This window comes from Littorina saxatilis, linkage group LG1 (genome assembly GCF_037325665.1).
Source record: "Littorina saxatilis isolate snail1 linkage group LG1, US_GU_Lsax_2.0, whole genome shotgun sequence".
NCBI classification, from domain to species: Eukaryota; Metazoa; Mollusca; class Gastropoda; order Littorinimorpha; family Littorinidae; genus Littorina; species Littorina saxatilis.
The window spans coordinates 48,786,001-48,807,900 of record NC_090245.1 but is presented as its reverse complement, the minus strand read 5'-3'; the positions used below and the strand labels follow the sequence as shown (position 1 = coordinate 48,807,900).

General features: G+C 43.7%; 1 protein-coding gene across 5 annotated transcripts in view; it reads right to left on the bottom strand.

Moving 5' to 3' along the window:
* The window catches only part of LOC138972356 (junctophilin-1-like), a 130,206-nt gene that overhangs the window by 6,458 nt on the left and 101,848 nt on the right, over positions 1-21,900 (bottom strand). For all 5 annotated transcript variants that reach the window (XM_070345032.1, XM_070345054.1, XM_070345050.1 and 2 more), the window contains 2 exons: positions 2,602-2,720; positions 370-1,541 (listed from right to left, as the gene is read on the bottom strand). In XM_070345032.1, the coding sequence (XP_070201133.1) occupies positions 370-1,541; positions 2,602-2,720 (1,291 nt within the window). The remainder of the gene's footprint in view (positions 1-369; positions 1,542-2,601; positions 2,721-21,900) is intronic.

Genomic DNA, 21,900 nt, shown 5'->3' with positions numbered 1-21,900 from the left:
ACTAAAAGCAAGAGTGCTCACTCTTCCGTGACAACCCATTCGAACCCGACAGAGTTAATTCCAAACATCGTCTATTGTCTTCAAGCAAAGAGATACCCTATTATAAAGATATGTGCTGAACAAATGCTTATGACGGCGATGCACTCAAACTAATAATAGTTGACACATACTGCTTACTTGCATATATTACAAATCATAAACACATCTTCACAAAAACACTTCTGGTTTGGACATCACAGCAAAGGCGGAAGGACATTCGCTTGTTTTGCCCCCCCCCCCCCCCCTCCACCATTTTGATAAAATCCTCATATATTGTACTCCCCCTCCCTCTCTCTCTGTGATGACAACGACCCTTGACACGAGACTGACCTTGACATCGCCCAGTATGACCCCCATGTCGCCATGACGACGCCGCTCAGCCAGCTCCTGCAGACGCCTGAGCTCCTCCCTCCTCTCGTTACTGAGTCGGTAGGCCTCCACGCGCGTCATGGGCTTGACGGACGTCACGTGCTGGAGGTCAGGCAGAGAGCCGCGCCCCCTGGCCTCGCGAACCACAGACCGCTCAGCGTTCTCCTCGATGGTGAACTGGCGAGGCAGCTGGCCCGGGCCGCGCTCCCTCTGCTGGTGAACCTCCGCCCTCACCCGCTTCCTGATGCCGTTCTCGATGATATAGGTGTCTGGGTTGAGCGCCCTCGCCGCCAGGTTCTCGCTGGAGTGCGCTGTGCTCTGGTCCTTCACGGACTGTGCGGCACGTGCCGCGGCCCCGCCCCCCTCCTTCCCGTTATCCACGATGCACGGCAGTGTCCGCCGGCGCTGCAAGGGGCGGAGCTTGGAGTCGTCGTCCGACAGCCCGGAGTCTGGCGAGGTGTCCTTGCCGTGGTGGTTGGGGTGGTGGTGGGGATGGGGGTTGTGGTGGGCGCCGCGTGGCTGGAGGTGGTTGCCTGTGACGGTGTTGGCGGTTGTGGGGGTGGAGTAGTCCAGAACGTCGTGACCCAGCCCCGAGTCGTCCCTGTCACCCGCCGAGTACTGGTCGAAGTGGTCCGTCAGGATGGTGGAGTTGAAGATGTCGGAGAAGCCGCGGCCGTGACGCGAGCCGGCCAAAAAGGAGTAGCGTCGGACCTTGAGTGACGGCGACCGACTGTGCTGGCTGGGGGCTATGCTGCTCATCGCGGCCTGCTGCTGCTGCTGATGCTGCATTGCGCCCCCGCCCCCCGGCATCAAACCCCCGCCCCCACCACCGCCTCCTAAACCACCTGGGGGCGTGTTGGGGCTGAGCCCCCCGCCCCCACCGCCCGGTATGCCGGCAGTGTTCATGTAGCTGTAGTGGTTGGGGTTGGGGGGTCCGGGGTGGCCGGGGGGCGACGTGTCATTTGGGTTGCCTCCCATGGCTGGGTAGTTGGAGTTGAACGGGTCCGCGTGCTGCTGGGCTGCCGTCAGCGACTTGGAGCGGTACGGCGCGTGATTGGCTGTCAGCCCCACCACGTGACTGAAGTCGTACTCCATCTCGTGGTCCGCTAGCTTCTTCTTCATGATGTCCGTACCTGCGCGGGGAGAAACGACATCACAGGTTACACGATGTCGTCTTACAGGTAATAACTTGAACATAGCAACTAACACCAGGTTAGGTATAGCGGTGTGCTTCTTCATGATATCCCTACCTACTCGGAGAGAGACGATCTCACATGTTGCACGATGTCTTCTTACAGGTACGGGGTGACACCCCCAAAAAACTGCCATCCATTAAAATGTTAATCACTTTATATCTGGTTTACAGTGGCTTGAGATATGGGATGATAAGTTCAGAAAGTGTCAAGTTTGTTTGTTGAATGGTCTGACTTTTACGCTCTTTCAAGAATACATAAGTCCAATTTCGTGGATTCACTCAAAACAATACGAGATTTGGCACTGAGTGGTAGCCACACTAACCCCGGGGCCGGACCTAAGAAGGGTGAAGGGGGAGGGGGGGGGGGGGGGGGGCAATTGTGGTAGGGGTACATTAGTTGAGGGTGTGAAGCACCCGAACCTCCATGTCCATGGGGGGGTCCGGTGGCATGGCCCCTCGAAAATGTTTTGAAATCTTGATTAAAATATGCGCAGTCTGGCGCATTCTGGGAGTATTTGTCATGAGTTTTAAAGGCAAAACAATTTTATTTTTGTTTACCCTTGGAAAAGATACTTGGTCGGGCCCCGGGGAGGTGGGGGGGGAGGAGTCCGGGCAACAGGAAACCCCCCCTTGATCCGGCCCTGAACCCGAATTCAGCCCTCCAGATTTTTACCTCTTGGTTTTTCTGAAAGGTGTTGCGTATAAAAACCAACCTCAGACAATAAATGAGTTGAAACAGCGATTGCAGAGAGTCTGGAGATTTGTATGATGTTTAACAAGTATTTGTAAAATGCGGAGATTCTCTCAACAAAGTCGGATTAGTGTGGCTACTGCTCAATGTCAAACCAGCTACTGTTAATGGAAATCTCCGCATTTGAAAACTATTTGTTAAACATCATACGAATCTCACACACACACATATACATACACACACACAGACAGACACACACACACACACACACAAACACTCACACACACACACACACAGTGACACTAACCAGGTTGGTGGAACTCGGGAGCATACTCCTTGGCTTTCAGTCTGGCAATGTCGCTGTCTTGCTGCGCCTTCTCTGCCGCCATGTCGGCCTGCTCAGCCTTGGCACGTGCGTTCGCCATTCTGAAAATAGGTCATGGTCACAATCAGCAAACATTGACGACATGGGGACGTGAACTAAAAGAATGACAACTTCATTATTAAAATGGTCAAGTGCAGCTAATTCTGGATTCTCCTGCAACATCTGCAAAAAGGACGTTTCACAATGGAATTTTCATGACAAATTCTTTACTCCAACAATGACAACAAACGACGACAACGGCAACAACACCACCAACAACAAGAAGAACAATAAGTTAGACGATATCTCTCACATGACTGTCACATGACTGAGCCTAACTATGCACTCAATCTCAGTGTTCGTGTGCGCCACTGTAGTGTGTGATACGTCTTTGAAATGGTTTTCACTCGCGTGCGCTTTTTGGTTGGCGTTTGCTGGTGCTTCGTTTCAGTGTCTGTGGTTTTACGTTTTGCAATTTATATTCATGAGAGATTCGAACTAAGGAATGAAAATATTAACGGCTATCGTGATTTCACAGCTTATCAAGTGTGAAACTTTGTTGAAACCAGCACATTCTCGTCCATCCTGAACTCAGGTCAAAATGAGTTACTTCCCTTCGGGTCTCATTTATCCCTGACAGGATGCCTTTGTTTTCCTTCTCTGGAGAGGGAATCGAATTTTTTTAAATTTTTTTAATTTTATTTTTTTAACATATTTAGAGCTTTTCGTAATGTGTTATTGATATAAGCAGATTCGCGATCGTCGATAATGATTTTTCATGGTGTTGTGTAATTTTTAAATTACAAAGGAATTGTTATGTAAGACAGTTTCAAGCGAGCTATCTTTCGCGAATGTATTTACTGTGCAAACAACTCTATATATGGCAAAAGTGTCACGTGATAATCAACTTTGTCACGTGATCAAAACAAAATGGCTACGGAGCGGACGATACTTTTTCCGTAACCAGTTGGGAGTGATGCAACAATATCACGGTCTCCGATGTGGCAACGTTCTCAGCGCAATGATCTGTATACGGAACTACTGTTGTCAGGTCGAAGGCGCGTGCAGTTGGAATTTGGTGAATCTCTCAGTCAGCATCTTGGCTTCTGTAAGTGTTTCTGCAAAAACGTTGGTACCAGTGTACTGGAGTTAAGACAGGGATAGCTAGAGTTTGCCGAAAATTATCCGGTATAGTTTTACAAGTGAAAATCTTAAAATATAGAAAAATCAAACAATCGGCAAACAGTCAAGCCTGACCGTTGATATTTTGCTCAACAGAATGCCCCAGTATAAATTATTTTGAATAAAACACCACGGGAAGTACTTCTTCTTCTTTTTCAGCCTTGTTCGTCGGATCAGGGACCTATATTTAGGTCTATGGTCGGATACTTTCAAGGACATCTAACAACTGATTGGCCTTAACTAAACTATCACAAACCTTTCTTGTTAAATTTTATTTTTGTGTGATTTATAATTCGATCAGTTGATTTGACCGGGTGGCGTGAAAACCTGACCGGTTCTTATCAGAGCCAGGATTTGTAGCTGTCAAGAGAAACTGTTTGGACAAATGGTCAGCACACGTAATGAACCAACGGTGACAATTGGAAACACTTTCTTAGAGTGACTGAATACCGAGACGCCATAGCAATACAAATAGGGTTAACACTCTGCCAACAGTGTGATCCCCGTACTGAAAAAGAACACAAAGTTGTGTTGGTTTTCTTGGCCAGGTACTAACAAGGGCTGGCTAGTGCTGAATATCAACAGCCGAGAACTCTTTGTTATTCGATCTTTGCCCCCCCCCTTCATCCCCCCTCCCCCCTCCCCCCCCCCCCTCCCCCCCCAGTCGTCACTTCTTTGACACTGCCAGACTTCGCTACCAATATCGTGGATCAATTTGCTTCCATGGATAGTGTCCAGAAGCTCTATACATGGAGGTGTTTTAGTCTAGGCAAAAAATGGTAAGATACCGGGCGGAATAATACAACACGAAGATCAGATGAAGCCGTCATGTTGGACATCTTTCGCTTTTGAGGCGTTAGAATTATCAACCTCCTCGTTCGATAATTGACAAAATTAGAGTATATTAGCGTCTAGAGGGATCGATCTTTACCAGAAAATTGTGACTCATTGAAGAACACGTACATGTCATGATTCTCTCTCTCCCCCCCCCCCCCCCATAACACACATACACACACATGGTAGAAGTATAATGTGAACAGTAAAGATACAGATGATAAATGGGCCTTACTACATGCTCCCAAGAAGAAGGACAGGGAGAATTGAAAGTTGTCGAAACCGGTTCCCAATTCAAGGTCTCTCAGCTAAAACAATAGAGCAGTATTCCATCTAGCAGAAACAATTAGGCCTAACCTCCTCTTGTAAAGCTCTGTCTGGTTCCCGATATACCCGCCACACCAAAACGGCTGTGTCTCAGAATAACAACGCTGATCCCGGGCGGCCCAATAAACCTTCACGCTTGGTTGACAAACACTTCCCTTTTAGTGCCGGGCGGGCCGTTTTTTCCGTGTTGCACGGGCCAGGCTTGTACTCCTGTCCTCACACTGTGCTATTTCAGGACACTGATCGCTGCTCTGACGTCACAACTGCTCGGCATGCGCTGCATTGTTCTCTTTCTACCCCCCCCCCCCCACCTCACACACACTCCCAAACCCCCACTCTCGTGTCCCTCCGCGGCACATCTATGGGACCATTTTCCCGTTGTTGTTTTGAGAAGCCCTGGGATTGCCAAAGATATAGCCTGACCAGGGAGACGAAGCGTATTTCCGCCATGTATTTGTTTTTCTTCTGTAAGAGTGGCCCAACAGCTGAGAGTCAAGAGTGCAACGTCTTGAACATCGATGCTGACGCAGCAAAGTCATCACCACACCATACTGCACACAGGGAGAGGAAGACGAAAGAGAAGGAGGAGAAGGAGGAGGGGGAGATAACTGGCGGATGAACTTGACGGTTTGTGCACTCCTGCAATCAGTTCTGCGACAGCGTTCAATGTTCGACCCTGTTTGTAATTATGGTTGTGAGGTTCCCGGCCTCAGGTCTTTCAGAAAGTATACCAAGCCAGACCGCTGTCTTGACGCACGGTGGCGGTGGTGAACTTCGTGTTTCCAGCATTCTGTAACACAATCAAGGTTGCCAAAACTGCAGCCCCAGTTTAAGGGTGCTGTGATCCCGGCCTGAGGGCAGAGGGCTGGTTATAGACGGTAATGACGGAATTATGACGTCATAAAGGGAAGTTCTGAATGAATCGTGGAAGCTTAGATGTCTACACCAGCGTCACATTTTATTTAAACACTGCACCTCACCGTTTATGTCAAAGCTAATTTTGGAATTACAGCACGCTTTTGCTTGAACGGCGAAACAGGACCTCCGTTCTATTTTGGGTCAATTCCAAAGACGCTTGATATGTAGTCTATGTGAGGGATTTCCTGACCATGTGTACATCAATTTGTTTCAGTGTTCTGAAACATTGTGCGTGATTACTGAAGCCTGTCTGTATTCATGTAAAAAGTTCCTTTGACGAATGCATGATTGTTATCCACAGTGAAGCAACCATGCAGCTTACGCCTGGAGAGAGAGAGAGAGAGAGAGAGAGAGAGAGAGAGAGAGAGAGAGAGAGAGAGAGAGAGAGAGAGAGAGAGAGAGAGAGAGAGAGAGAGAGAGAGAGAGACAGAGAGACAGAGCAGAATGATGTACCTCCGCTATGAAAAACACATCAAAGAGGTATAAATGAGAGGTCAAAAGAGCAAAAAAACATTCCAGAAGGAAGAGAGAAGCCTCGAGTGCCTGATGATGATAACCCGATCTCGCCGCCATCCCCCTGTGCCGTTTGAAGTGTCTGACCAGCTTGGTTGTATCAGCCAAATCTACCTGACAGCGGCCTTGACAACTCCCCTCAGCCTTATCTACTGCAGCTACACACGTCTACAGGTGTTTTTATATACACATGTCTACATTGCTCAGCGTAGCACACTCAGTTCAATGTCAATACCCAATGGTCAGAATGTTGAGTTCAAGATTCAGGGATGAATCAGTACAACCTTGTTAGTTCTCGTGTCCTCTCCGCAAGACTTGGTTTGTCAAGCTTTGCGTGTACTGAAATGTAACAACCACTTTTGAATATCTGAGTTCACGTTCATAGTAATGCACCAGCACACAATCAACTCTTCCCCGAGCTTTCCATTGCATAGGCACGTGAGTTCGATGCCAACAAACCAGGGAACAAACCAAGGCATCCTGTCAGAAACCATTATAAAATGGTCCACCTGGTACTGGTAAGACTGTTATCCTGGTTCGTGCAAATGTTTATACATGTCATTATTCCCCCCTGTTAGGAAACGCTACCGTTGCTGAGCTTTGGTTCAGTTTTGTGTGTTGCATGTAGTTGACTTATTTGTACTTTGTGGGAAAGTATCGATATTATATTTTGTAAACATAATATTTATGCGTGGACGAGAATGCAGGTGAACTTTCTAGTCCTGTCAAAACAAGTTGTTTACCACGCTGCTTTAGTCGTGAGTTCGTGGCGTTCGTTCGGATTAAGTGCGTCGGCGCTTTTGATGTACGTCATAGAGAATGTTGCTAGTTTAGTCCATGCACGGCTCGTATAATGTAGTTGTATCATGTTCGGTCTGGAATATTCTCGAGATTGAGTATTTACTATATATGCCAGCGCGATTTGTATGTAAAAAAAGCTTCTATTTGAGTTCTGCTACGATGTGCAGTTGTATGTATGGAATGCTAAATAAATCCTCGAACTCAATTTGACGAGTTGTTTTCTGTTGCTGCGAAGACGGGCGACGTAGAATAAAAGAACACAACTATACGACGTTTGAGAACTTGTGGCAATCTCAAGTGTCGTGTAACACCCCCTCTGGTTCTTTCTCTCTGTAAAGGTGTAGGGCTAGTTATTTTTCGGTAACTTACCCAACAACCAAAATCACTAACCCAACAACGGGCCTGAATCCTCGATAGCTAACAGGTTGATGAGTTAGACTTTGAGGGAACTACTTTAGCGATTGAAAAGTTCCGAACGCTCCAATGTACGAAATATACATCTCTAGACCAAACAATACAAACATACTGCATTTAAACTGGCAACTACAGGCTTGAACACATTAATCTCCATATAAAATCTATGAGTTTGGTTGTTTTCTAAATCCAAATCTAACGATCAGTGCAGAGAAACTCGCTTTAGATCTCTTATGAGTGCACGCAAACTCCCAAGGCAAGTAACTCTCGTACGACAAGAGTAGTTCCCCTTCCACATTTTCTGAACTGAGTTGCTTGTACAAAAGACTGCAATCCGACGGTTAGTTTTCGACAATATTTCATTTTATAAACAGATCACACGCAACCAAATGCACACATCGCATCAATTTAAAGAACATACAGCGGTTTCATACACTATTTTGCCCCAAAAAACGGAACTTCATACAGTTTTTAACGTTGGAACACGGGTGCAAAAGTTCGTCTGCTTGTCCCATTCGAAGAAAGAACATTTCCTAAGCGATACCAAAACATGAACAGAACACACACTATCTGCCTTTACCGCCACAGCAGAATAACAACATAACTGTGTACTTGATTTTTAGTCCAAAACAGAGAAACTGGCAAGAAGTGTTAACAGAAGTGATTGATTTTCCCTGAACTATACAACAGCGCATTATTCAATCGCCAGCGCAGGTAGACTGGTTGAGTGATTTGGATTCGATCAAACTTTCGCACAAAAACTCCTCTTTTCTTTGAATAACTGAAGAAAGGAGGAATAAAGAGGTTACATACCTTGTCTCAGTGATTATTAAAAATAATGGTCTCAGTTCGCGGTCATGAAAAAGCTCGCTGAAGCTCGCATTTTTCATGATCCGCTAACTTCGACCATTATTTTTAATAATCACTGAGACTCGGCATGTAACCTCTACATATCTTGGAGACTTTTATCGCTGAAAATCTTACTTCGAATTTGTCGCATTTATCAATTTGATTCGTTGATTTGGCATTATGCAATATGCATATTCCGGGCATGGCTAACGGGTACCAGTTTCGCGACTACAGCAGTTTTATCTCAAGGGATCTGATATTTTCCTCACACACCTAAGCCACATTCATAAAAAAAACAAGGAGATGTTGAAACATGTTGAAAGACTTGTCGTACTTTTTTGAATTGGCATTTGTTGAAATGTTACTAAGATTTACCCTTCCCGTGGGCAAAGAAATCAATGGTCTGAAAATGATAATCCCCATGGGTATAGAGTTTAAAGCGGAGACTAAAGGGTAAGGATTTAAATTTCCTGGTCCCAAACATGCCCGGGTGTTGGTAAAGAGAAACAATGTACGTAGACTAGCCCTGATCTTGAGTGAAGACGTCTATGCCATGTATATAACACTAGCCGTCAAGACTTCAATAATCTTGAAACATGAAATGACCAAGATATTAATAGTCATGCCCTATGACGATCCTTTGCTTTGGGATTAACTCTGGCCTGAGACTGTGTGACATTTCACTTCAGAGCTTTGGGACTTACTCTGGCCTGTGACTGTCATACTTTAGTGCTTTGGGATTAACTCTGGTCTGGGACTGTGACATTTCGCTTCAGAGCTTTGGGACTTACTCTGGCCTGTGACTGTCATACTTTAGTGCTTTTGGATTGACTCTTGCCGATACTACAAGGATGACGTTTTGTGTATATAGCAAAAGACAGATGATGTACTGGCCACGATCCCACATCATTGTTACTTTGCTGAGTTGTGTTTATCTTGTAACAACTGTCACCAACTGTCACGTTGAACACGGTCATTCGGCCCGTAAACATACCTTTCTTCTCGTGTAAACCATCGTGTAAACCACATAAACCATCACAGATCTGTCTAACCTTTTTTGCATGGGATAAGAGCACCCTTCCACTGAGACACATGCCAGACATCAACAGGATGGCTGCTTCCTGTGCAGAACGGCTATTTTTTTGCTGACTTCGCGAATTGTCAGAGATGGCATTCTTTCTTTATTTATTTGGTGTTTAACGTCGTTTTCAACCACGAAGGTTATATCGCGACGGGGAAAGGGGGGAGATGGGATAGAGCCACTTGTTAATTGTTTCTTGTTCACAAAAGCACTAATCAAAAATTTGCTCCATTGGCTTGCAACGTAGTACAATATATGACCTTACTGGGAGAATGCAAGTTTCCAGTACAAAGGACTTAACATTTCTTACATACTGCTTGACTAAAATCTTTACAAAAATTGACTATATTCTATACAAGAAACACTTAACAAGGGTAAAAGGAGAAACAGAATCCGTTAGTCGCCTCTCACGACATGCCGCTGGGGAGCATCGGGTAAATTCTTCCCCCTAACCCGCGGGGGGAGTCAGAGATGGCAGCTGGATACGAAAATATATCGACCCTAAAGTCCTACAAACCCAGACAGGATGTGTTTTTTTCTATGTTGGCCAAACGAATGCTGCATAGTTTTGCTTTGGCTTACATCATTGTTTAGGTGATGAGGAATGGCATATGATACATACGAGGCACAGCCAACATGGACTACTAATCAATTAAAAAGACAAGCACTTCGTCATCAGTTTATAAACTTAATGCTGCACTGCCCAGACACACATCTTTCCAACTACAAACACAAATCAGTAAATAATGAATAATTAAGCCATGGGCAAATGTGAGGCCTACATGTGATTCACACTGCGCGGAGAACTACAATAGGCCACTTGAACAAACAGCCGAGACTGAATGCACACAACGCACGCCGAAAGCCATTGATCGAGTCGGCCCGTCAACCATTACCCGCTGCGCCATCGCCTCCTTGATTGCGGGGATCGATGGGGGCTGGCGGCGTGCGTGCTGCCAAGGTGAAGGTTGCGCGTGTTATGATGGATCATGCTTTGCTCCTATCGATTCTGGACCCACCGACACTACGGCGAGGTTCTCCCCTGAGAAAACACTAGTGTTTGACGATGTAGCGGAAAAGTCGTCAAATGGAGTGCAGTGAAAAGCAACACAATAACAGTCGTGTCAAGGCCATTGGTGAAGCAGGAAATTCTTTTGCGGAAAAAAGAGCACACACACGCACTCACGCACGCACGCATACACACACCGCACCAACCGCAAACACACACACACACACACACACACACACACACACACACACAGGCTTTCATTATAGCACATAACAGACACGAGAGTCTCCGCCACTGAGACCTACCCACCAGACGCAAGGCATGCAGCGTTAATGCCAGCTTAACATCAGACTAATGACCAGGAAGCATCCCACGTCTTCTTCTCGAGACAATACTGACGACAGTGAAAACACACAAGAAAGAAGGAAGTGAGCTCGCCGTTAGCGTTCACTCAGATCTTTAGAACTACAATGGTTTAGTACAGACTGACGGAAAGCAGACAATAGGGAAGCTACGCTGACATTACAGCCTGATGTAAAACCTATTTTGTCGGTACATCATTCTGCTAAGAGCGTCCACTTAATAATAATAATAATAATAATAATAATAATAATAATAATAATAATAATAATAATAATAATAATAATAATAATAATAAAACATTCTTTTATAGCGCTGTTCACCGCTGAATGGCAGTCTCATGGCGCTTTACATTAGACATTGAAATTTAACATTTTACATATAAAAAGTTTTCTCGTAAGAAATAACATACAAGCATTAAAAACAATTCATAGACAACGACCACTTATAGTTATATAAGATAATCTAGAAAAATTGTTTTTAAAAAGATGGAAAAAAACCCACGTAAGATAAGTAATAGACACATAGTTACACATAAAAAGTCTCACAATAAAGCAGAACTCACATAAAAGCGTACAGATCTAAAACAGAACGAAGTTGTAACAGAGACTGTGGGGCAACAAATCAAACAACTAACAACAGGCATACTGTATTATAATACTACATTAGGACTTTCAAACCAAATACACATTAAAACATCGAATTCAATTCATCATACAATACAGGCATTAATACTAATAGTTAACATTTTATAAACAACCACAAGATACATATGATCCTCCAGAAGGTTTATAAACAACCAGTCAACAAGCAAACTTATCATTCAGCACATTCACTCACAAGTCACATGCACACATTACACCACAGCTTCAATGTCCTAATTACTTTGTTCATTTTAGTAAAAGGCAGATTTGTACAGGTGAGCACACTTCCAAGCAAGACTAACCGTACCTTGTAGTCAAACCATTTTTCTCTTGACATCACAAAGAAAAATAGGTCGCGTGAAGCGATATAAAAACATTTAGTCCATCTCTTGGCCTGAAACCAAAAGATCAACACACATACCAAAAAAGCCACACACCGAGACTACATGTACTGAGGCTTCGCTAGCCTAAACTCGAAGACTGAGACGGGTCCAGCTCGTCTTCCTGTAGTATGCGAACGTAGTGCCTAATTCACCTAGTTTCTTTAATTGTGAGTAAATTTTTAAAGTAAACATGGCGTGTCTATATATTTTTGGATTCAGGAAACGATAAAGAACAGGGTGACATCTTTTGATCGATTACTTCGATCTTGATTTTAATACGAATTTTGATATTATTAATGATCAAACTCATCCATTAATGTTTAAGCTTCTGAGCTGAAATGCAATCCAATAGTCCGGCCTTTGTCGAATATTGCATGACCAAAACTTCAATCCATTTGGTTGAAAAATGGGGGCGTGACAGTGCCGCCTCAACTTTCACTAAAAGCCGGATTTCACGTCATCAAAGACATTTATCCCAAAAAGACAAAAGGTTCTGAGGATGTTATCTTGAAGAATTTGTATGTAAAGTTTCATGCAGGTCTAGGTTCTTGTAAACGTGTTGCTTTGTCCTGAATTAAACGTTCCAAAAAAATTAACCTTTCTTGTTTTTCGATTTTACCGGTCACGTTTTGTTGTTTAATACAACATCACAAAGGAAACATGTTATACAATTGACCCCCCTCTTGCCTAAAGCAGAGAGACTGTGTGGCCGGCAGACTTCCGACCTTGACGTGACTTTCATTCGCTAACAGCAGACGGAAGGTTTGAATGCTGTGTCTTGTTCTCAACAGCACTGGTAGGCCTGAAGCGTGTTACGTAACTCTGCTCAGGACTCTTCATTTAGCTGATTGTTTTTATGACGTAACACACCGTAACAGTCAGGCTTGACGCTTGTTACGTCACTCTGCTCTTCTTCATTTAGCTGATTGTTTTCATGACGTAACACGCCGTCAGACCGGAGTAACTGCAAGTTTCATGTTACACACAAAAGAGCTCCCAATAGGTAGATATATATAGGTTACACACTCCGAGTTCTGATTATCTTGCATATTTTCCCGAGGGTCGATTTTCAGGTATTACCGAGCCTTTGGCGAGGTAATACCTGAAAATCGACCCGAGGGAAAATATGCAAGATATTCAGGACGAGGTGTGTAAGCTATTTATCCCATTACTCCGACGTTTTCATTAAAAACACTTACTTTTTCCACTAAAACCTGCCCGTGCCTGTTTTCAGCTTGCCAAAAGCCTCCGCAGTCGAAATTCATGTCAATGAATTCATGCGCAAAGCTAGTTTCCATTTGTCAGCATAATGGACGGCGTCATTCGACTTGTATGTGGACATTCAGTCATTCATATTGCTTATAAAAAGGTCTGCTATCTGATTTTACATTTTGAAAGTCATTTTAAAATATCCCTGTGTATATTTGACATCGGCTTTCGTTATACTCAATTCGGCATACCGGGTTTATATTTTTACCAGAATTGCGCACGATAATGGCAGCGCAACAAATTCAGTTCGGGCCGTGCTGGTTTGATCGTTGACCCAAGTCAGTTCGCATGCAGTGTTACTGTTTGTCAGTCGGGGATAGAAATGTTGGCTGTCATCGCGCTGTTCTGTTTCGGTTTTCACACGTGGATCACTTACATATTCAGTCGTCGGGTTTAGGTGAGCCAAAGGACGGGCGCAGTGGTGTGGTGGTAAGACGTCGGCCTCCTAATCGGAAGGTCGTGTGTTCGAATCCCGGTCTCTCTCTCTCTCTCTCCCCCCCCCCTCTCTCTCTCTCTCTCTCTCTCTCTCTCTCTCTCTCACGGTTCTGTGTAGATGGCTGTCTGTGTAAAAATTAGGGAGTATCGTTCCTTGATCCCACTCGCGATACTCGTTGAACATGCCTTGGACCATGCAGTTGCTTCAGCCAGCGAAATATCTCGACTCCGCTCTTTAAATCCATGCAGAATGTGCGTATCGTATGAAGTATTCTTTATTTTCTCAATATTGACACATGTAGGCCTGTACCTATACGTGATATTGACTTTGACACCATAAAATATTTCAGTCGTATGTTGAAAAAAGTAGTCCATCTGTAAACTCTGAATATGCAGATGACCTCTATAAATTATTCAATTGTACTTTGAAATCAAAGACAATGACCAATGACAGTTGAGATCGAAACTCGGTTGTGATGGGTTATCCATATGGTTGTGATGGATAATTCAGAATAATCACCTCCTCAGCTAACAGAGACAAAGAGGCAGGTCATGGGATAAAAAAAAACTTACGGTATTGCTTGATCGTGCCAAACGTTCAATTTGCTTAGTTGTTGATGTTATTGATGGCGTCGTCGTCGTCATCGTTGTTGTTGTTGTTGGGGTTGTTGTTGTTGTTGTTACGCCTGTAATATGCCACTGAATACAGCAACACGGCCAGTGATACATCAGTGTTATAACGATGGTAAGAACATTGGTCTGGGATCAGAGCCTGGTTTGTGGAGAGAGGTTCTTCTGCGTTCGTGGGCCGCTGAGACTCCCACATACACTCGCACACTTGAGTGGGCCGCTGAGACTCCCACATACACTCGCACACTTGAGTGGGCCGCTGAGACTCCGACATACACTCGCACACTTGAGTGGGCCGCTGAGACTCCCACATACACTCGCACACTTGAGTGGGCCGCTGAGACTCCCACATACACTCGCACACTTGAGTGGGCCGCTGAGACTCCGACATACACTCGCACACTTGAGTGGGCCGCTGAGACTCCCACATACACTCGCACACTTGAGTGGGCTTTTACGTGCATGGCCGTTTCTTTCTCCGTCATTAAGCCAGCCATACTCCGAATCCCGGGGATGCATGCTGGGCCTTTTCGTGTTTTGGTTGTTTCTTATCCCCCCCCCCCCCCCCCAACAAAAAAAAGTCTGTTTACGGTAACATAGGCAAAAAAAATAGGGTCGGTAGGTCGGGATTTTTATTTCATTTTATTATTATTTTTTCAAAAAACCATATTTTTCAGTTATTTTGCAAAAAAACAGACTTTTATTTATTTTTTTTATTTTTTTATTTTTTTTCCCCCAAATGCCAAAAAAAAGTCTAGGGTCGCGCGAAAAAATAGGGTCGGTCGGGATACCGTAAACAGACTATTTTGTTGTTGTTGGCCTTATGACCCACCGAACTGTGACATGGGCTACAGGATATTTTTCGTGCGTACTTGGTCTTGTGCTTGCATGTACTTAGGAAGGGGAACATGGCACTAGCAGGTCTGTACATACGTTGACCTGGGAGATCGGACACATCTTCAGTTCACTCTTGACCAACCAGGCGCAGCCGGGATTCGAACCCCGAAGGTTCCCCAGGGAAGGCCGACGTCCTATAACCACTAGGCCACGCGCCCGTCTACAAAGTTGGACAACATCCCATGATGACCATAATCTCAGCGGCAAACTTGAAGGAACAACTGTTTAAACAACTAAGCAGATGGATCGTGTGAAGCAACTTCAAAGTGAACTCAACCAAAGCAATAATCCTTAGTAGAGTAGAGAACCCTTACACTGAGGCTAGTAATCGTGTATCAGTTTTGGAATTGAAATGAAACAGGAAGTTGAATAGCACACTCTTAGAGTGCTCCCCCATGATGAGAAAGTCCCGGTGAACCAATCCCCTCACCCCCCTTCCCCCCATATCCCGACAAGCTCGATGGCCAGAAGAAATGGCGGAATCAAACCGGCTCCCTTGCACACCTTTCCCGTCGGAAAAAAAAACGTGTGCAGAAACTGGGGAGCGGGGTAGGCAGGAAAAAAGACACTGTGTTTACACAGCGCGTGTGCATGCCATGACATCGTCATGCGTGTAGCTCACTGCACGTGCTTCCTGTACCCTTACTTCGCTCGGGCCGCAGGGCGTGTGTTCGCTTCGTGGAACAGCGGGCAAGTTTTCACGGGCCTGAATGCATCAGGATGATGCATTGTTTACAAATAAACCTCCACGTCGCGAGGAAACACAACGCGCTCTGTTTCTGTTTAGGGTGATAAAGAAACGAGGCCCCAGAGAGAGAGAGAGAGAGAGAGAGAGAGAGAGAGAGAGAGAGAGAGAGAGAGAGAGAGAGAGATTGAGAGAGAGAGAGAGAGAGAGAGAGAGAGAGAGAGAGAGAGAGAAGAGAGAGAGAGAGAGAGAGAGAGAGAGAGAGAGAGAGAGAGAGAGAGAGAGAGATTGAGAGAGATGCACCGCTATAAAGTGTCCGGCACAACTCTCAGAAAAGCCATTTTTCTGTGAACTGTTTTCCTTATACCCCTTTATGATTGTGACGTTTCGATGCTTCCTGGCTATTGCTGGCTATGTGTATGTGCAGGGGCGGATCCATGGGAGACATCCGGGGTTTCCGGACCCCCCCCCCCCCTTAAAAAAAACCCACACATTTGAAAATAAAGAAAACATTATGGCTCAGATAGAACCAAATTGCGAAATTGTCCTTGTTTTTATCAAAATGTTCGGGAGGGGGCATGGTAAACTTTTCGGTGTGCACCGTGATTTGAAGGTCACATGACAGTCAGCGAAAGATGTCGTTTGCTCTGCGTTTAAACAGATGTGTCCCTGTGGAGACGCAGAACAAGATGCAGCCCACATCCTGCAGGACTGCAGGAATCTCCAGCCCCTGAGGAGAGAGATCTGGACCAGGCCGACGACCCTCCACGAGAAGCTGCATGGACCTGTGGAGACTACATAAGACCACCAGCTTCATTTCCAGAGCTGGACTCCAAGTGTAAAGGCGAACGACAAGAAGAAGAAGAACAGATGTGTATAACATCGCTTGCATTAAGTCGCACAACCCACTTTCGATTCACGTGCTGAAATCATTTCTGTTTGCGCCTGAGCCTCATACTTTTGGGAATGGGGTGCGAAAAACGATTGATAAAGTTTGAAAAGGAGCGAGTCAGTTGTTGCGAACTTTCATTGATTGGATTCCTGATAGAAGTAATAGTAGTATATCTACAGTGAGATCGATAAGGTAATGTAAACTTTTAGCTAACAATACACTACAATTCAAGCTAAAGTTCAACATTACCCGGATAAAGGAGTAGGATACTTCGATCGACCCGCGCTTTGATACAAGCTCATGTGGTTTTAAAAGCTTGAGCATGTCGAACTCTGCAGGCTCACGTCAATCGACACTGATACCAAAAGGTTATGAGAAATTCATATGAAGCCGAAAAAGGTAATATAGCTGACAACTGTGTATCCGTGTAAGCGGTGTCTGTACATCCCGTACCTTCTGAGTTGAATTCTTCCAACCCTGGATGCTCGACTCATGTGCATTCAGAAGCTTGACATTTAGAATACGAAAGATAGAATGCATCTGTTTTGCTGCTTAATCAGCATTCTTCTAGTTAATGACATCAAAAACTCATTTTGTGAAAAAAAAGCATATAATTATGTCTCATGCGTTGGCACGTCTGCCCTATATAGTCCAAGCATATTAGAGAACAACGTTGAAGTGACAATGACTAGGTTTAAAATGTCCCTTATCAGAAAGTTCAACCTCAGTCCTTTGATGTTTATTAAACACATTTTCATATAAAGTTGGCGCTTCATATGGAAAAGTGGCTTTGAAATTGACCCTAATCCTTCTTTGGGCTCTGTAAATGTCGTTTGGGGCTATGGTTGTAAAACGGTATCTACTGGTCACCCCAATGTATAAACTGAAAACTCTTTCTGCACCAGAACACGCAGAAAGGATTGTATCTGCCTGATGTCTGATGCTTTTCAAAATCCCCAACCACTAACACCTTCAAAACGGACATTAACTGACACTGTTGTTTTTCCCTATATAATCCTTACTATTTTTCCGAGACGTCGTCCTGTTGTGTATTTAGCTTGCCACAACCTCATACATGGTCCTAAAAGTTAAAGTTGAAGAAAATACTAAAGATAAATGAACAAGCTGACGCAGTGTCATTCGCACCGTGAATCCCCCCATGGGAACATACTAAAGTCTGGTTCCAAATAGGCTCAATTTCCTTCTATTTCTTTGTATTCAAATCACACATCTTACAATACTAAGACACTCAGCAGTGAAAGGGTGTCTGCTGGTAAAAAATTCCAAACAATCCTAAAAGTACTTCACTACTAAACGTGCTTTTAAAAAGAGCCGTTATTTTTCCCTCTATAATCAGTATTGTGTTTTCTGCGAACATGTAGTCTATTTAGATGGTTGTCATGTGCACATGAGTTGCTAAAGCGTTTTCAGTTGGGCATATGTCGAAAAGCAAAGAATTAGCCCTTTGAAAACCATCAGAACTGTCACACAAAAATAACATTTACCTATCTCACCAACTGACCAAACATAGGGCTTTTCCTTATGTATTATGTATTGTCGTGTTTTTTGTAGCATACTTGTGAAAACAGCCACCACTGTTGTAAATGATACTTTAAAGAGCATTATTTCATTTTTACAGTTGAAGGACAACCTGGACTGCCGTATATTACAGCTGTTTTACAATCAGCCAAAATTTTCTTAACAAACGTATGTTAAGAACAACTCCCATAGTGAAATTAAAGGAAAACAAAGTGAAAACCCCCCTGCCATAGAGGAGCTAAAGAATCAACAATAAACGACTGCATGGATAGCTTGATGCACGAATGCATTGCGGACATGTTTGTCTCCAACCAAGAGAAAGTTCCAAAAAATCCCTTTTGTGCTTCTTATTATACAGTGACGTCAAAGACAGCCTTTTCTGCTGTTCATACATTCAGGGGTTATGGTTACACTAAACGACGTAGTTGTAGCCATACTGCCATCCAGATTTATTTTTTCCTTGCGAGCAGTCACAGGGTGTTTGTGCTGTCTGCCAACCGTCAGACGACCCCGCCCAAGTCTGTTAAGGGACCGTTTGACCGTTATAGAACGCGTCTTTTTGATTTTTTAGCACATTTGGAAACGGTTGATTTTTATCCCTACCATTGTTTCCAAACATTATATAGGAATGTTTTGTGAACAACGGATAATAGCCGCTACTCGCATGTGTAGCAAAAGTGAGCGTACATACTCACCCTGGTCGTACAGCCGTTGTCCGTTGCCCGTCTTCATCTGTCTGTACAAATCATTACCTTTGGATTTTTCTCGAACGCTATGAAGTGAAGAAACACCAAATGTTGCAAAATGTTGTATGACCCCAAGAGCTCAAAAAAGATACCTGAGAACCTTGACCTTACCTTAAGGTCAAGGTCACAGGGAGAATGAATGTGGTCTAAAAACTGCAAAATTTCACATTGTGCCAGTTTTCTGGAAAACAAATTAAAAACAGCGGGCTTAGTTTTGTATGGTATACAAGAAAAAGAAATCCTTATCTTCTGATACCATTTTGGTTGACCTCGCTTCAATGTCAAGGTCACAGGAGTCCTTCAAAGTTGAATTGTATACATGTTTTGAAGTGACCTTGACCCTGAACTATGAAAAAATCTTTCAAACTTCATAATTGTGTGGGGCACATGTTATATACTGATATTGAGCCACATTTAGTCACATATCATCAAGGTCAAGGTCACTTTGCCCCTTATGAAATGTGACTGAAACGGGCAATTGAATCACTAAAAGTGACAATGTCTCTTTGTAGAAAGTGCCAATAAGTATGTTTATGCTTCCTATGTCTTGAATTGATAGCCTTGTGATGTGTGACCTTTGATGATCTTGACCTTGGCCAAAGGTCATGTGTAATTTGGTAGGAAAAATCTGTAAACCAGTTCTAATAGTGTACAATGTCCTTGCCAGCTTCAGTTGTTAGACCTTCACCTTCAAGGTCACCTGAAGGTCAAGGTCACTTTAAGACAAAGGTCAAGCATGAGAGTCGCATGGGCTTTGCTTTGTTAAGATTTTTTACCAAGACACATGGATTTCTTTACCCGGCTTGGTCACATTTTTCATAGGGGTCAATGTGACCTTGACCCTAACGATATGTGACCAGATGTGGCTCACTATGAAATTCTAACAAACGCCCCACTCAGTGTTTAAGTTTGTAAGAGATATCGTCCATAGTAAAGTTAAAGGGGCAAGCTCACATCAAAATATGTCTACAATTCAACTTTGAAAGGCTCCTCTGACCTTGACATTGAAGCGAGGTCAACCAAAATGGTATCAGAAGATAAGGCTTTCTTTTTCTTGTATACCATACAAAACTAAGCCCGCTGTTTTTAATTTGTTTTCCAGAAAACTGGCACAATGTGAAATTTTGCAGTTTTTAGACCACATTCATTCTCCCTGTGACCTTGACCTTAAGGTAAGGTCAAGGTTCTCAGGTATCTTTTTTGAGCTCTTGGGGTCATACAACATTTTGCAACATTTGGTGTTTCTTCACTTCATAGCGTTCGAGAAAAATCCAAAGGTAATGTTCAGTACAGACAGATAAAGACGGGCAACGGACAACGGCTGGACGACCAGGGTGAGTATGTACGCTCACTTTTGCTACACATGCGAGTAGCGGCTATTATCCGTTGTTCACAAAACATTCCTATATAATGTTTGGAAACAATGGTAGGGATAAAAATCAACCGTTTCCAACTGTGCCAAAAAATCAAAAAGACGCGTTCTATAACGGTCAAACGGTCCCTTAACAGAATTGGGCGGGGTCATCTAACGGTTGGCAGACAGCACAAACACCCTGTGACTGCTCGCAAGGAAAAAATAAATCTGGATGGCAGTATGGCTACAACTACGTCGTTTAGTGTAACCATAACCCCTGAATGTATGAACAGCAGAAAAGGCTGTCTTTGACGTCACTGTATAATAAGAAGCACAAAAGGGATTTTTTGGAACTTTCTCTTGGTTGGAGACAAACATGTCCGCAATGCATTCGTGCATCAAGCTATCCATGCAGTCGTTTATTGTTGATTCTTTAGCTCCTCTATGGCAGGGGGATTTTCACTTTGTTTTCCTTCAATTTCACTATGGGAGTTGTTCTTAACATACGTTTGTTAAGAAAATTTTGGCCGATTGTAAAACAGCTGTAATATACGGCAGTCCAGGTTGTCCTTCAACTGTAAAAATGAAATAATGCTCTTTAAAGTATCATTTACAACAGTGGTGGCTGTTTTCACAAGTATGCTACAAAAAACACGACAATACATAATACATAAGGAAAAGCCCTATGTTTGGTCAGTTGGTGAGATAGGTAAATGTTATTTTTGTGTGACAGTTCTGATGGTTTTCAAAGGGCTAATTCTTTGCTTTTCGACATATGCCCAACTGAAAACGCTTTAGCAACTCATGTGCACATGACAACCATCTAAATAGACTACATGTTCGCAGAAAACACAATACTGATTATAGAGGGAAAAATAACGGCTCTTTTTAAAAGCACGTTTAGTAGTGAAGTACTTTTAGGATTGTTTGGAATTTTTTACCAGCAGACACCCTTTCACTGCTGAGTGTCTTAGTATTGTAAGATGTGTGATTTGCGAGGCAGAAATACAAAGAAATAGAAGGAAATTGAGCCTATTTGGAACCAGACTTTAGTATGTTCCCATGGGGGGATTCACGGTGCGAATGACACTGCGTCAGCTTGTTCATTTATCTTTAGTATTTTCTTCAACTTTAACTTTTAGGACCATGTATGAGGTTGTGGCAAGCTAAATACACAACAGGACGACGTCTCGGAAAAATAGTAAGGATTATATAGGGAAAAACAACAGTGTCAGTTAATGTCCGTTTTGAAGGTGTTAGTGGTTGGGGATTTTGAAAAGCATCAGACATCAGGCAGATACAATCCTTTCTGCGTGTTCTGGTGCAGAAAGAGTTTTCAGTTTATACATTGGGGTGACCAGTAGATACCGTTTTACAACCATAGCCCCAAACGACATTTACAGAGCCCAAAGAAGGATTAGGGTCAATTTCAAAGCCACTTTTCCATATGAAGCGCCAACTTTATATGAAAATGTGTTTA